This window comes from Dryas octopetala, chromosome 9 (genome assembly GCF_963921425.1).
Source record: "Dryas octopetala chromosome 9, drDryOcto1.1, whole genome shotgun sequence".
Lineage (NCBI taxonomy): Eukaryota > Viridiplantae > Streptophyta > Magnoliopsida > Rosales > Rosaceae > Dryas > Dryas octopetala.
In genome coordinates this window covers 3,208,912-3,221,416 of record NC_141374.1, presented here as the reverse complement: position 1 = coordinate 3,221,416, position 12,505 = coordinate 3,208,912, and the positions used below count along the sequence as shown (strand labels likewise).

Sequence of the window (12,505 nt, the reverse complement as noted above, 5' to 3'; positions counted from 1 at the left end):
GAAGACAAGAACAATCTGACAAGCTGGAAAAGTCACAACATGTAGTTGACGGACTTATTCATAAAGGGATAACCAAGCTCATGACCATATTTGATGAGCCACTTCGACAGCAGTTGTTCCTTATTCAAGACACAACACCTCAACTCCAACATTTGGGCATGCCTATGGATGAGGATTCCGAAGGAATACAGGTGATGATGACCGGCGCCTCAAACATTGAGGAGCAAAATCAACAATTGTTGAGGAGGCTCGCCGGTAGAAGCTAAAATGAATGCCATGAGTGCACGACAAGAGGCTGAATTAAAAGCTATGAGAGAACGGCAAGAAGAAGAAGTCTTACGACTCGCAGCAGAATTGGTCGCTAAAGCCAATTTAAAACAAAAAAATGCCCTTGAAAATGAAGAGTTGAAAAGACGGGAAGAAGAAAAAAGATGGGAAGAAGAGAAAAAGAAAGAGGAGGAAAAGAAAGTAATGGAGAAGGAAGGCTTCTCAGGCGGGATAATTCCGCTAGAAATCCAAGCGATGATATCCAAAGGGATCTAGGATTTCCAGAAGTCATTAACTCGACCTGTGCTCGGGTATCAAAAGCCGTATCCCGACTATTTTGATACTATACCTTTTTCCAAGACTTATCGTCAGCCAAATTTCGATAAGTTTGACGGAATAAACATCACTCCTCACGAGCATCTAGCTCATTTTTATTCGGCTTTTGGCGAAACTTCCCAGTCCGATGCCTTATTGGTTAGGCAGTTCATTCAGTCTCTTTGTGGCTTCACTTTTACATGGTACACTCAGTTAGAACCGGGATCAGTTAAAACTTGGGATGACATGCAAAAGGCATTCCTCGCCCAGTTTGTCAATTCAAAGAAAAAAGTTACAATTACTGATCTGGCCGAGACTAAACAAAAAGATAATGAGGGGGTAAATGACTTCATTACCAGATGGAGAGGCCTTAATTTGTAGTGTCCAGAGAAGTTCTCCGAGTTGGGATTAATACAAATGTGTATGAACAATCTCTCACCAGATGTTGCAACATTTGTGTCAACCGCAGAGCCTCAGACGTTTAATGCTCTAGTATCCATAGCATGTAACGTCAAGAAACAAATTGCCCGCCAAAAAGCTAAGACCCCAACTCCGAAAATACAATTTGGAGGAAAGAAGACCGATAACAAAAAGTTGAATACGAAGAAGAAGTCAATGTCTACCTTTGTCAAGACAGATAAGGGAAATGATAAGGGCAAGGCTAAAAAACCTCCAAGAAGATTAACTCTTAAGGAGAGAAAAGAGGTCAAGTATTCTTTCGACGTCGATGATATCGAAGAGTTGTTTGACAATCCCCATGAAGCAGGTCTCATCAAACTTCCTAAGCCTAAGCGGCCAGCTGAAGTTAATAGAACCAATGATCCTAAATATTGTCGGTTTCATCGAATTGTTAGTCATCCTTTAAAGGACTGTTACGTTTTCAAAGACAAGGTGCAGGAAATGATTAACAACAATCAAATAACGCTCGATTCTCCCAAGAAGGCAGATGCAAATATGGTTGAAGTTGAACCCATTCCAAGAATTGAATCTCTTCCAATTGTCTCATTACCAGAGGGTGCAGTGTCTGTAGAGTTCAAGGTCGACAATGAGGTCACGATAGTACAAGCCTACCCAAACATGCCAAGGGCTGGAAACCCTAATATCCCGACCTTATACGAACTTATGACAGCACCAAGTCTAAATATTTGGGAAGATTCATCGTCATCATCAGATGAGTCTACAAAGGGATGGAAAACTTTCAGCCGTAGGGTTAAAACAATGCCCATGATTCCCTCATCAGGAATTTCCACTCGCCCTGGTATAAAATTTCAGGGTAGACCATCTTTGAAGAATAAGAAAAAGAATAAACGAGCACAAAAGAAGGTTCAAGTCCCTCAAGAGGAGGAGTTTGAACAACCACCAAGGGTGCCAATCACCCTTACAGAGTTTTTACCTACTGAATTCTTCTCAAGTACGTGATTCCGGGGAAGAAGAGGACGAAGTTATGCAATGCTGTGTGACCTTCGTTGACGATGAGGGTGAGAAAGAAGTTGGTGAAATCACCTTGCGTTCTGGTCAACGCATTCCCTCTGCTGACAAAAATAAAGACGAAGAAGTGGTTAACCGATCCTCTAAAGAGGATAAGACCAACACTAAGAAGATTCTCATGCCGTCCCAAAAAGAAAGCACTTCGAATGAAGCCCCATTGTTTACTTTAGTTGCAAATGAACCTAAAAGGGACAAAGCAAAGATGCTGGTCAAAGATACTCAAAAGCCGCATAAGGCCAAATATGATGTTCTGGCCCATTTGAAGCGCATCCCAGCTCTTTTGAGTGTTTATGACGCTCTACGAATGTAGAGCGAGCTTCGGGAGGCGCTCATTATGGCACTAACCAGTCCAGAATCCTATAAGGAAAGTATGGAGACAGCAGAATCAGCAGTTGTGACACAAAAAGCCTGCACTTGTTGTCTATCCAAAATCACATTTGATGACAGTGATCGATTACTTGGGTTTCAAGATCATAACCGACCCTTGTATATTTCAAGCCAAATTGGAGACACGCCGGTTAAGAGAATCATGCTTGATTGTGGTTCCGCAGTAAGCATTATCTCATTAAAGACACTCCGCTCCTTGGGGATGGAACCTCGACAATTATCTCCCTCAACAATGACAATCCAAGGGTTTAACCAAGAAGGACAGAGAGTCATGGGTACCATTGGATTACAATGTAAGATTGGGGAGTTAATCTCAAGAGTTTTCTTCTATGTTAACGATGCCAAGACGTCCTACAATGCCTTGCTTGGGCGGCTCTGGCTCCATACATATGGAGTTGTGCCTTCTACACTACATCAGTGCTTCAAGTTTGTGTTGGATGGAAGAGTCAAGAAAGTTGTTGCTGACACTGACCCGTTCAAATTTGAGGAAGCCAACTACTCTGATGCAAAGTGGTATAAGTCGCCTGGCTTTGTTATTGTATTACAAGATGACGAAACCACTAAAAGCATGGGCTTTAAAACAGAGCTGGAAAAGCAGAAGGTCGAAGCGTTGAAACAATCTAAACAGGTTCGAATTAAGCTTACAGGCAAGTACAGAAAAGATGCCAAAGTTAACGAACAAAAGACTTCAGATTCGGAAGTATCTAAAGCATCAAAGTCAGCTCAGACTGGAGAAACACTTCACCGAACCAGTTCTTTGGCTAGCAAAAGCTCAAGCAACCTCAACTCGAAGTCAGAAGTGGTTTTCAAATATTCTCTAAAGGCTAAAAGAGAACCTAGTCAGAAGGCATTATCTCCAGTAGAAGATACAATGACATCATTAATGACGAGCTACACTCGGCCTTTACGGAAAATTGATCAGTCAATCCCAGGGAGCAGCTTAGTCATTTATGTCCAGAAAAGGGGAGACTACAGTAAAAGGGTGGTTTCCTATAAGAATGCAACTACAATGCCCACACCGTTTCCACTGAAGATAAGAATCGAAAGGCGTAAAGCCAGGAAAGAGACGACTCATCTCACAGTGCAACATGAAAATGGCATATTTAAAGCATCTTTCCCTGAACAAGAACCGGAAAGCCTCGAGCCATGTACTCTTACAGACCACGAGAAGAACATGTTCCGAGAGGTTCAATCAGATGTGGTTCCTCGTTCCTCAGTCTTTCAGCGGTTGGGAAAAGTTGAAGCTAGACCTCGCAAATCAGTCTTTCAGCGTCTTGAGAACCCAAATTCATCACACACTTCAGTTTTTCAACGACTTGGGATGACTTCAACAAAAAAATCTCAAAAAAGCAAATGGAAATTGAATAAGAAGAGAAAATTTAGAATAATAGTCAACGATGCCGAGAGACAGGAAGAAACAAATTATTCCATCGAAGCCAATTGTGTTTCCATTGTTGAGGAATCTACAAAGGACCAAGGAATCGCCAGCAGTGAAAGAACAGAATAATTCATTGATATTGCCCAGCCAGCTCCATCTCAAATTAAGGACGGAGGTCAAGCCACTATTGATGAACTTCAAGAAATTAATCTTGGAACAGCCGACGAACCAAAACCTATCTTCGTTAGCGCGCTGTTGACTCAAGAGGAACTACAGGCTTATGAATGTGTCCTACAAGAATATCAAGATGTATTTGCATGGGGATATCAAGACATGCCTGGTTTAGATCCAAAAGTCGCGGTTCACAAGTTGAATGTATCAAATCAATGTCGTTATGTGCAGCAAGCTCGACGCCGGTTCCGCCCAGAGCTGGCAATCCAAATTGAAGCAGAAATCGACATGTTAAAAGATGTTAGTTTCATTCGAGAGGTCCAGTACCCTACGTGGCTTGCCAATGTTGTTCCAGTCAAGAAAAAGAATGGTCAAATACGAGTCTGCATTGATTTCAGAGATCTCAATGAAGCATGCCCAAAAGATGAATTCCCACTCCCTATTACCGAACTCTTGGTGGATGCTACAACCGGATTCGGAGCATTGTCCTTTATGGATGGCTTTTCGGGCTACAATCAAATTAAAATGGCGCCCGAAGACGAGGAGCTTACAGCATTTCGCACTCCTAAAGGAGTATTTTGCTATACTGTAATGCCTTTCGGTTTGAGAAATGCAGGAGCAACTTACCAGAGAGCCATGATGGTCATCTTCGACGGTATGCTTCATAACACTATTGAGTGCTACGTCGACGATCTAGTTGTCAAGACTAAAAAGAGGGAACATCATCTGAACGATTTGAAAAGGGTGTTTGACAGACTCCGAAAGCATCAACTAAAAATAAACCCCTTAAAATGTGCATTTGGGGTTACGTCTGGAAAGTTCCTTGGTTTCGTCGTCAGATATCGAGGAATTGAAATTGATCCCGCTAAGATCAAGGCGATCCAAGAAATGCCTCCCCCGCGCAACTTGAGGGAATTACGAGGACTACAAGGAAGGCTAGCCTATATACGAAGGTTCATTTCAAACCTTTCTGGGAGATGCCAACCCTTTTCAAGACTCATGAAGAAGGACGTACCATTCATTTGGGATGAAGCATGTCAAAATGGTTTTAACAGCATTAAAGAGTATTTGTTGAGACCTCCAGTGTTAATGGCGCCAATTAAAGGGAGACCCCAAATCCATATATTGCTGCATTAGAGCGTTCCCTGGGGGCATTGCTCGCTCAAAACAATGATGAAGGGAAAGAGAATGCTCTTTACTACTTAAGCAGAATACTTGTGGGGGCAGAAAATAATTATACCCCCATTGAAAAGGCATGTTTGGCCTTAGTGTTTCCAGTACAGAAGCTACGACACTATCTTCTCTCTCACAGTATCACCCTGATCTCAAGAGTAGATCCTCTCAAATATTTGATGTCAAAGCTAGTACAGTCAGGGCGCCTAGCAAAATGGTCTCTGCTGTTGTCGGAATTTGAGATCAAGTTCGTGCCTCAGAAATCCATAAAAGGGCAGGCACTTGCAGATTTCTTAGCTGCACATCCTGTTCCAGATAATATGGAACTACCTGAAGATTTATCAGATGAGGAAGTCTTTACAACAGAGGCTTCTCCATGGAGACTCTATTTTGACGGGTCATCCACGAAAAGAGGGGCGGGGGCAGGTATAGTGTTCATCACACCATCAGGGGGCTTGATCCCGTATTCGTTCTCCATTCAAGCCATATGTTCAAATAATGTGGTAGAATATGAGGCGCTCATCATTGACCTCGAAGTTGCTATAGAAATGCAAATTGACTGTCTTCAAGCATTTGGTGATTCACAGCTTATTGTTAAACAGCTAAATGGCCAATATGAAGTCAAAAGTGATGCATTACTTCCGTACCACCAGAGAGTGAAGTATCTGATGTCACAATTCCAAGACATTTACATTAGCCATATCCCAAGGTCCGAAAATGATAAGGCTGATGCATTGTCTAAATTGGCAGCGTCTTTGACATTTCCTGATGAAAGAGATATACAAATTACCGTTGGGGAACGTCGACTATTACCCCCAGCATTGAAACGTATTGAAGAAATTAATGAAGCCAATAATGTGACTGTATCTGAGGGTGAGGAAGAAGCATATTGGCGTCAGCCTATTGTAGAATACCTTCGGCAGGGAAGACTACCGACCGACTCAAAGAGAAGGGTTGATGTAAGGCGAAGAGCCACCCAATACATCTATCAAAATGACACTTTATACAGGTGATCCTTCGACGGGGTACTCTTGAGGTGCCTATCTAAAAATGAAGCGGCCCGTGCTCTCTCTGAAACTCATGCTGGAACTTGTGGTGCTCATCAGGCTAGTCCAAAACTCGCAGCCCAGTTAAAAAGGTTGGGGTACTATTGGCCGACAATAGTACAAGATGCAATAAAGTTCGCAACCACCTGTAAGGCATGCCAACTCCACGCAGACTTCATACATCAGCCTCCACAACCTCTCCATCCGACAATGTTGTCATGGTCTTTCGAAACTTGGGGACTAGACGTTGTCGGTATCATAAGGCCTAAATCTTCTCGATTGCATCAGTATATTTTGGCTGGGACAGATTATTTCTCCAAATGGGCAGAAGCGATTCCTCTTAAGGAAGTCAAAGCAGAAGATGTTGCAGATTTTATTAGGAACCACATAATCTACCGTTTTGGGGTTCCATCAAAGATAATTTCAGACAACGCCACATACTTCAAATGTAAAACTTTAGTCAAGCTGTGCGAGAAGTACAATATCCGGCACTCATTTTCTGCAAGTTACAACCCATCGTCAAATGGTCAGGCATAAGCTTTTAACAAAGTGCTATGTAATATTCTGAAGAAAACGATGTCCGGAAATAAAAGAGATTGGCATGAACGTCTCCCTGAAGCACTATGGGCTTACAGGACAACCGTTCGTACATCGACTGGATGCACTCCGTTCAATTTGGTTTACGGTTCAGAAGCGGTCTTGCCTTTAGAGGTCCAACTACCGTCCCTGAGGGTGGCCATTCAATTGACGGACTCGGATGAAAATGTAAAGGTCAGATTAGCAGAGCTAGAAGCGCTTGATGAGAAAAGACTGATAGTTCAACAGAAACTTGAAGTCTATCAAGCCCAAGTGGCAGACGCCTATAACAAGAAAGTAAAATTCAGATCTTTCTCAGTGGGAGACTTGGTTCTGACTGTCCGAAGACCGGTTGTTATTACCAGAAAGACCCATGGAAAATTTCAATCAAAATGGGAAGGACCCTACGTTATTTCTAAGGTTTTTTTCCAAAGGGGCCTATGAGTTGTCCGATGCTGATGGAGATCGTATTTACTCTTGTGTAAATGGCAGGTTTCTCAAAAAATTTTACACTTAAGCCCATTGGATTGAAAACTCGAAAGGGCGGTCCAAGCAAAAATTAGGGCCAAAAAAAAAAAAAAAGGGCTCGCTAGATTGAAAAACCCGAAAGGGCGATCTAGGCAAAAGTTAGAGCAAGCCCGTTGGATTGAAAATCCGAAAGAGCGGTCCAAGCAAAAATTAGGGCAAAAAAAAAAAAAAAACTCTCTGAACTACGGATGGCTTGATCCCTCAAAAGGGGTACGTAGGCAGTCTGGTCTCAAAAACTAGGTGCAGCCACCCAAAATTCAAAATTTTCTTTTCCCTGGAAAACAAGGGGTGAACAACGTTTGGCTTGATCCCTTAACAGGGTACGTAGGCAATTTGGTCCCAAAAGTCAAATGCAGCCATAGTATTCCAAAACCAAATATTTTCTTCCATCAATGATATTAGTATACATCAGGCAGTATTCAAGAATTTTGAATGCAGGAAAGAAAGAAATGTAACTTTTCTTTATTAAAGAACTCAGGTTGAGAGGATTACAAGACAAGTCCTACTAACGTCAACAGTAAAACTAAAAGCAGATTTTGCAAAAAAATGAATGATGGAAGAAATAAAATAGAATCTCTATTTCTCCTTGCTGCAAAATGAAATCAGGGAATCAACCAACTCTCTAAATTTTTCCTCTTGAGCTTCCATCAAAGCTCTGGCAGCCTCAAAAGCTCAGAATTTCCCCTCATTCGCAGAAATCCTAGAATGTCGGAGATTTTGGTTTAGTTGATCTTGATCATTTATGAACCCATCGAGGCTTCTTATTTGTTCATGAAGGAAACTTTTTCAGGCTTCAAGAAGTTCTCTTTTCTGACGAATCTGCATCTCTACCTTCTTAAAATGGTCATGGCCGACTCCAATCACACGGATCAGGGATTGCAAAACTTCAAGTGAGCTATAAATTTCCTTTTGATGGGCCAATAGCTCTGCTGGTGTCTTGGAAGTAGAAAGACGATCAAAGCTGATTTCTATTTCACTCGCTATGAAGGCCTGTCTTGAAAAAGCCACATTGGGACCAAAAATTTCAAAAATGGAGGCCCCTATTCCCACAGGCTTAGGAATAACTACAAGTTTGGCCACAATAATCGGAAGGTCAGCCGTTTTAATTGGAGAATTGGATTCAGTCCTTTCTGTGATAATGGTATTCTCCGTGTCAACTTCACTTGGAAGATTACTCAAAGGATCTGTCAACGATCTGTTCTCTACCTCGGCTGAGATTGTCTTGTATGTAATGTCATCCATACCAGGGACGTCTGTGGATGGTTCCTGAAAATTAACGGATGCGTCTGATCGCGAGCGCTTTACGCCTGCGTCTTGGTGACGGTAATGGGAATGGCGTTTATTGGACCGTTCACCTCTATTTATCTTCCCATCCTTTTTGGCAGGAGAACGAGAACTTTTGCTTCGCTGATCTGATATGGACTGTGTTTTGTCTTCATAAAGGTTTTCCTTTCTGAAAAATATGGAAATGTCCTTCAGCCTCGAAATAGGAAAGTCTTTTCTCCTATCAACAACACGAGTCCTATTTAAAGTCTCATAAATGTCCCACACATTTAGTTTCAAATACGGTGCGCAAGTTCTCATCAACCATGAACAATACCACCATGTACATCTTTGTGATAGAAAGAGCGTGGGATGTGAAATAGAGCTGATGTGTCGCTCCTATAAAGTGACCTTTGAGCCGTCGCCATGTCCAGGAAACACTACTACAATAATATAAATACACAACACTACCTACACAACGGTTTTGTTAAAATTGTTGTGACATTTTAAAGGATAACGGTTTTTAAAAAACTGTTGTATATATGCATGAAATCGAATGGTTTTCGGAACGATAAATTTTTGAGTTTTCCCTACACAATTGTTATAATATGTGACCGTTGTGTAAGTGGAATAAAATGAAAAAACCGGTCTACAGTAACTGCATTAAAAAAAATTACTGTTCATTGATATGTTGGTTCCTTCGATATTTTCACTTTTCCTCTGTCACTTTCAATCTCTCGATCTATTCCCTCACTTTTTCTCACCTTTCACTCCTGACCTCCAAAATCAAAAGAGATCTGAGAGAGAAGCCACCCTCTGCGCACCGACCTGACCTTCATGCGCACTTGTCTGACCCTCCATGCGACCTCACAAGCCCACTCGTCTCGATCTGCTCTCTCTCTCTCTCTCTCTCTCTCTCTCTCAAACTCTCTCAGTCCAGTCACTCCCACCTCCCGTCAGCCTTCCCTGCGCCCTAGTTGCACCCACTTCTCACAGATATCAAAATCTTCGATCTTCTATTTTACTCACCATTCTCTCTCCTACCCTTGAATTCCAAGGTCAGAAGCTCTTTGATCCGTCTCTCTTTCATTACAAAGTACAAACCCTAGCTTCCTCACTCTTTCTGCTATTTTGAAATTAGAAAGTTAGAAACCCATATCTGAGAACTACTACAAATCAGTGAATAAGGAAATCTCAGGGCTTCTTGCTCAAGTGCGGGCAACGGATGTGCTTTTCCCTTTGCCGATTTCAAAAACTCAGGTGGGTGTCTCTTCTAGTTTCAAAAGTTATCAGTTGGGGAAAATTGAAGAATTGAGTTTTTCTATTCGACGACCTGAACTTTTCGTCTTCTTTTTCTTAGTTCAACCTTCTATTAGTATTTTTTAACATCGTCGCTCACCACCAGGTAGGAATCTCATATGCTCTAGTTTTTTCTATGTGATTTTTGGGTCTTTAGGTTATAATTTCAAAAATGTCTCTGTTTGATTTGATTTAGGGTTTGGATGACTGATTTTGTTTACTTTATGTTTCCATTTTGAATGGGCTTCGGGATTCTTAAGCAAAATCATGAAACTGGGATGATTTCTTTGTTGTTTTCTTTTATTCTTTATGCACCTTCTTGTAATGAAGATAATGACCAAACAAATGCCAAACTTTCTAAAAAGAATGGATCATTGTTCGGCTAAGATTGACTAGCTGCTACTTGGACGACAGTTTTTTAATCCCTTAAATATTATTAGTACATTTCTCAAGTTAATCACTTATTTGGTGTAGCGGAAACTTTATGAAGCCTTTTTAAAGAGTGAGCTGGTCCTTTCGGCTTTTGATGGCTCATCATTGGCTGCACTTACGGTACTGTTTGTTCTTGGTTCTTGGTATTCTATTTATTTCTAAAGTAGCTGGTTCTCTTTTTTTTTTTTTCTCAATTTTCCCCAAGTACAGTTCTAATGAAAACAATGGTATCTTGTTTTTAAATCCTTTGTTGTTGCTCTGCCTTTAATGTACTGAAAAGATGAAAAGTTTTTGTCTTTCTTGGTTATAATACTGATCATATATTTTTTTTTTTCTTTTTAAGATGTTTGAGTTTGTATAACTATGTAATAGTGAAGTCAGTATACTTAATCACATTAAATAATTGTATAAAGATCCAACAAAGTTAGAGTGCATGAATTTCTTTTCCTTTAGCAGTTTCAGATTTGTTTTTTTTTTTCTTGGGAGAGAAGGGGGGAGGTTGATGCATGGCATACCTGATATGTTGGAATGAAAGTCGATTGGGGTAATTATACAATAACATATAAAGTTATGGTGTAAACATTTGACAAGGTATGATTTGAAGGTCATGGAACTTGTTGATCTTGCAAAACTAGTTATCTTTGTATACAAAAAATTCATATTGTGATGAATGTTAGTTCTTTTTGAAACCTGACATCCTTGAAAGATTTTCCATTATTAGATTTTGGATCAGAAATCCAGGAGAAACATTGTCTTGCACTCTCCATGATTTTAAAATATTATGATATTTAGCCATTCTATAAGAGAATTGAAATATAAGTTTAGGTTGTCAATTTTTGTTTGAACAGGATGGTGATGAATAACATTTTTATACAATGCAGATCCTGAAGAAAATAATGAACATTTTCTACATGTTATTTTATTTTGGTGAGATGTGGAGTGATGCTCTTATGAACATCTAATTTTCTTTGTTAATTTTGTTATGTATTATTATCTTTCAGCAGTTACTAAAGGAGAAAAGCAATGAAAAATCAAAAAAATCTTTGAAAATTGACTGATTTTGGAAACAAGCTGATCATGATAGGCAATTTATATATCATTAATATGAGCTTTTTATCATAGTAGTAAAAGAAATATGTATTAAACCAAAATATATTTCTAATACTATTTGCAATAGGGGCTAAGGTATTGACAGTTTGTTGTTTCTCATAGTGAGGTGAAGATTTAAGGGCTTGAGACACTCGACTACTTAGACATCCTTTGTCAAAGAGAACATTTTACAGAATAAAGGAGATGCCATAACTTTTGAATATGAGGTAATGTTGTTTAGTTTTCTTATATGAAATGGGTGGTTTTTAGTTATATAACAGGAAGACCCTAGTGGTGGGCACAATTGAGGTAATTAGTACAATTTCATTAACTGGGTGGGTCTGTGGAAAAGAAATTATAATCTTCAATGTGTGTGCTTAGAGCTTTGTCTCAAAAAGAATGGCTCTAGTGCACTTTAGTGTAGCTGTGCTTTGAGTTATCATATTTTGTGTTAAACTGCTGGTTGGTAAGTAGTGGAGGATATGTATGCATGCTTTTCCCTGTTGGGTATATAACATTGTGCATATGTTGCTCAACCTCAATATGTGTAATTGGGAACTTTTTTTTGAAAGACATGTTTCTGGACCTTGTGTGGCCTTCTTGTGTGGTTTAGATTTACTGTAGGTCAGTAGGTGTAACTTTGTAGGCTAAAGTTTATTGTCAATATCTTGATAATATCTACATTTGAGTTTTTCGTATAGATTAATTTGTTATATAAATTCACATCCAACTAAAGAACCTATTATAATTTTTTAATGGCAGTTCCAAAAAAATGCACCTTTATTTCCAAAAAATGGATTCGTAAAAATATTTGGAAAAGGAAGGGATATTGGGCAGCATTGACAGCTTTTTCGTTAGTGAAATCTATTTCTACCTCTTTCTACCGGGAGTTCAAAAAAATTTTTGTTGTGTGACAATCAAATCTACTTCCCATGTATATTTGAAATGATAATTATGTAATTTGCAACATATAGGTCAGTGATATTTCACTGGTGGACTACGTTGGAGTGGAATCAGCCAAGCATGCAAATTGTGTACCTCACAAGGTATTGATGCTAATGTTGGATGTCTTTTGGTTAAAGTTATTGTTGAA

At 39.9% G+C, this 12,505-nt stretch overlaps 1 protein-coding gene, 1 long non-coding RNA gene and 1 pseudogene across 2 annotated transcripts; all 3 read left to right on the top strand.

Annotated features, from left to right (window-relative positions):
- The first annotated feature begins 267 nt into the window (after positions 1-267).
- LOC147273185 (uncharacterized) lies at positions 268-2,001 on the top strand (annotated as a pseudogene).
- Positions 2,002-6,801: 4,800 nt separating this feature from the next.
- On the top strand, positions 6,802-7,245 carry LOC147273184 (uncharacterized). The gene has a single exon (XM_086228171.1). It carries the CDS (start codon positions 6,802-6,804, stop codon positions 7,243-7,245), a length of 444 nt encoding a protein of 147 aa, XP_086084297.1.
- Positions 7,246-9,788: 2,543 nt separating this feature from the next.
- Positions 9,789-12,505, top strand: LOC147273183 (uncharacterized). Its single transcript, XR_015119728.1, has 4 exons — positions 9,789-9,852; positions 10,366-10,443; positions 11,536-11,639; positions 12,387-12,505. It is a non-coding gene; the product is annotated as an uncharacterized LOC147273183 (long non-coding RNA).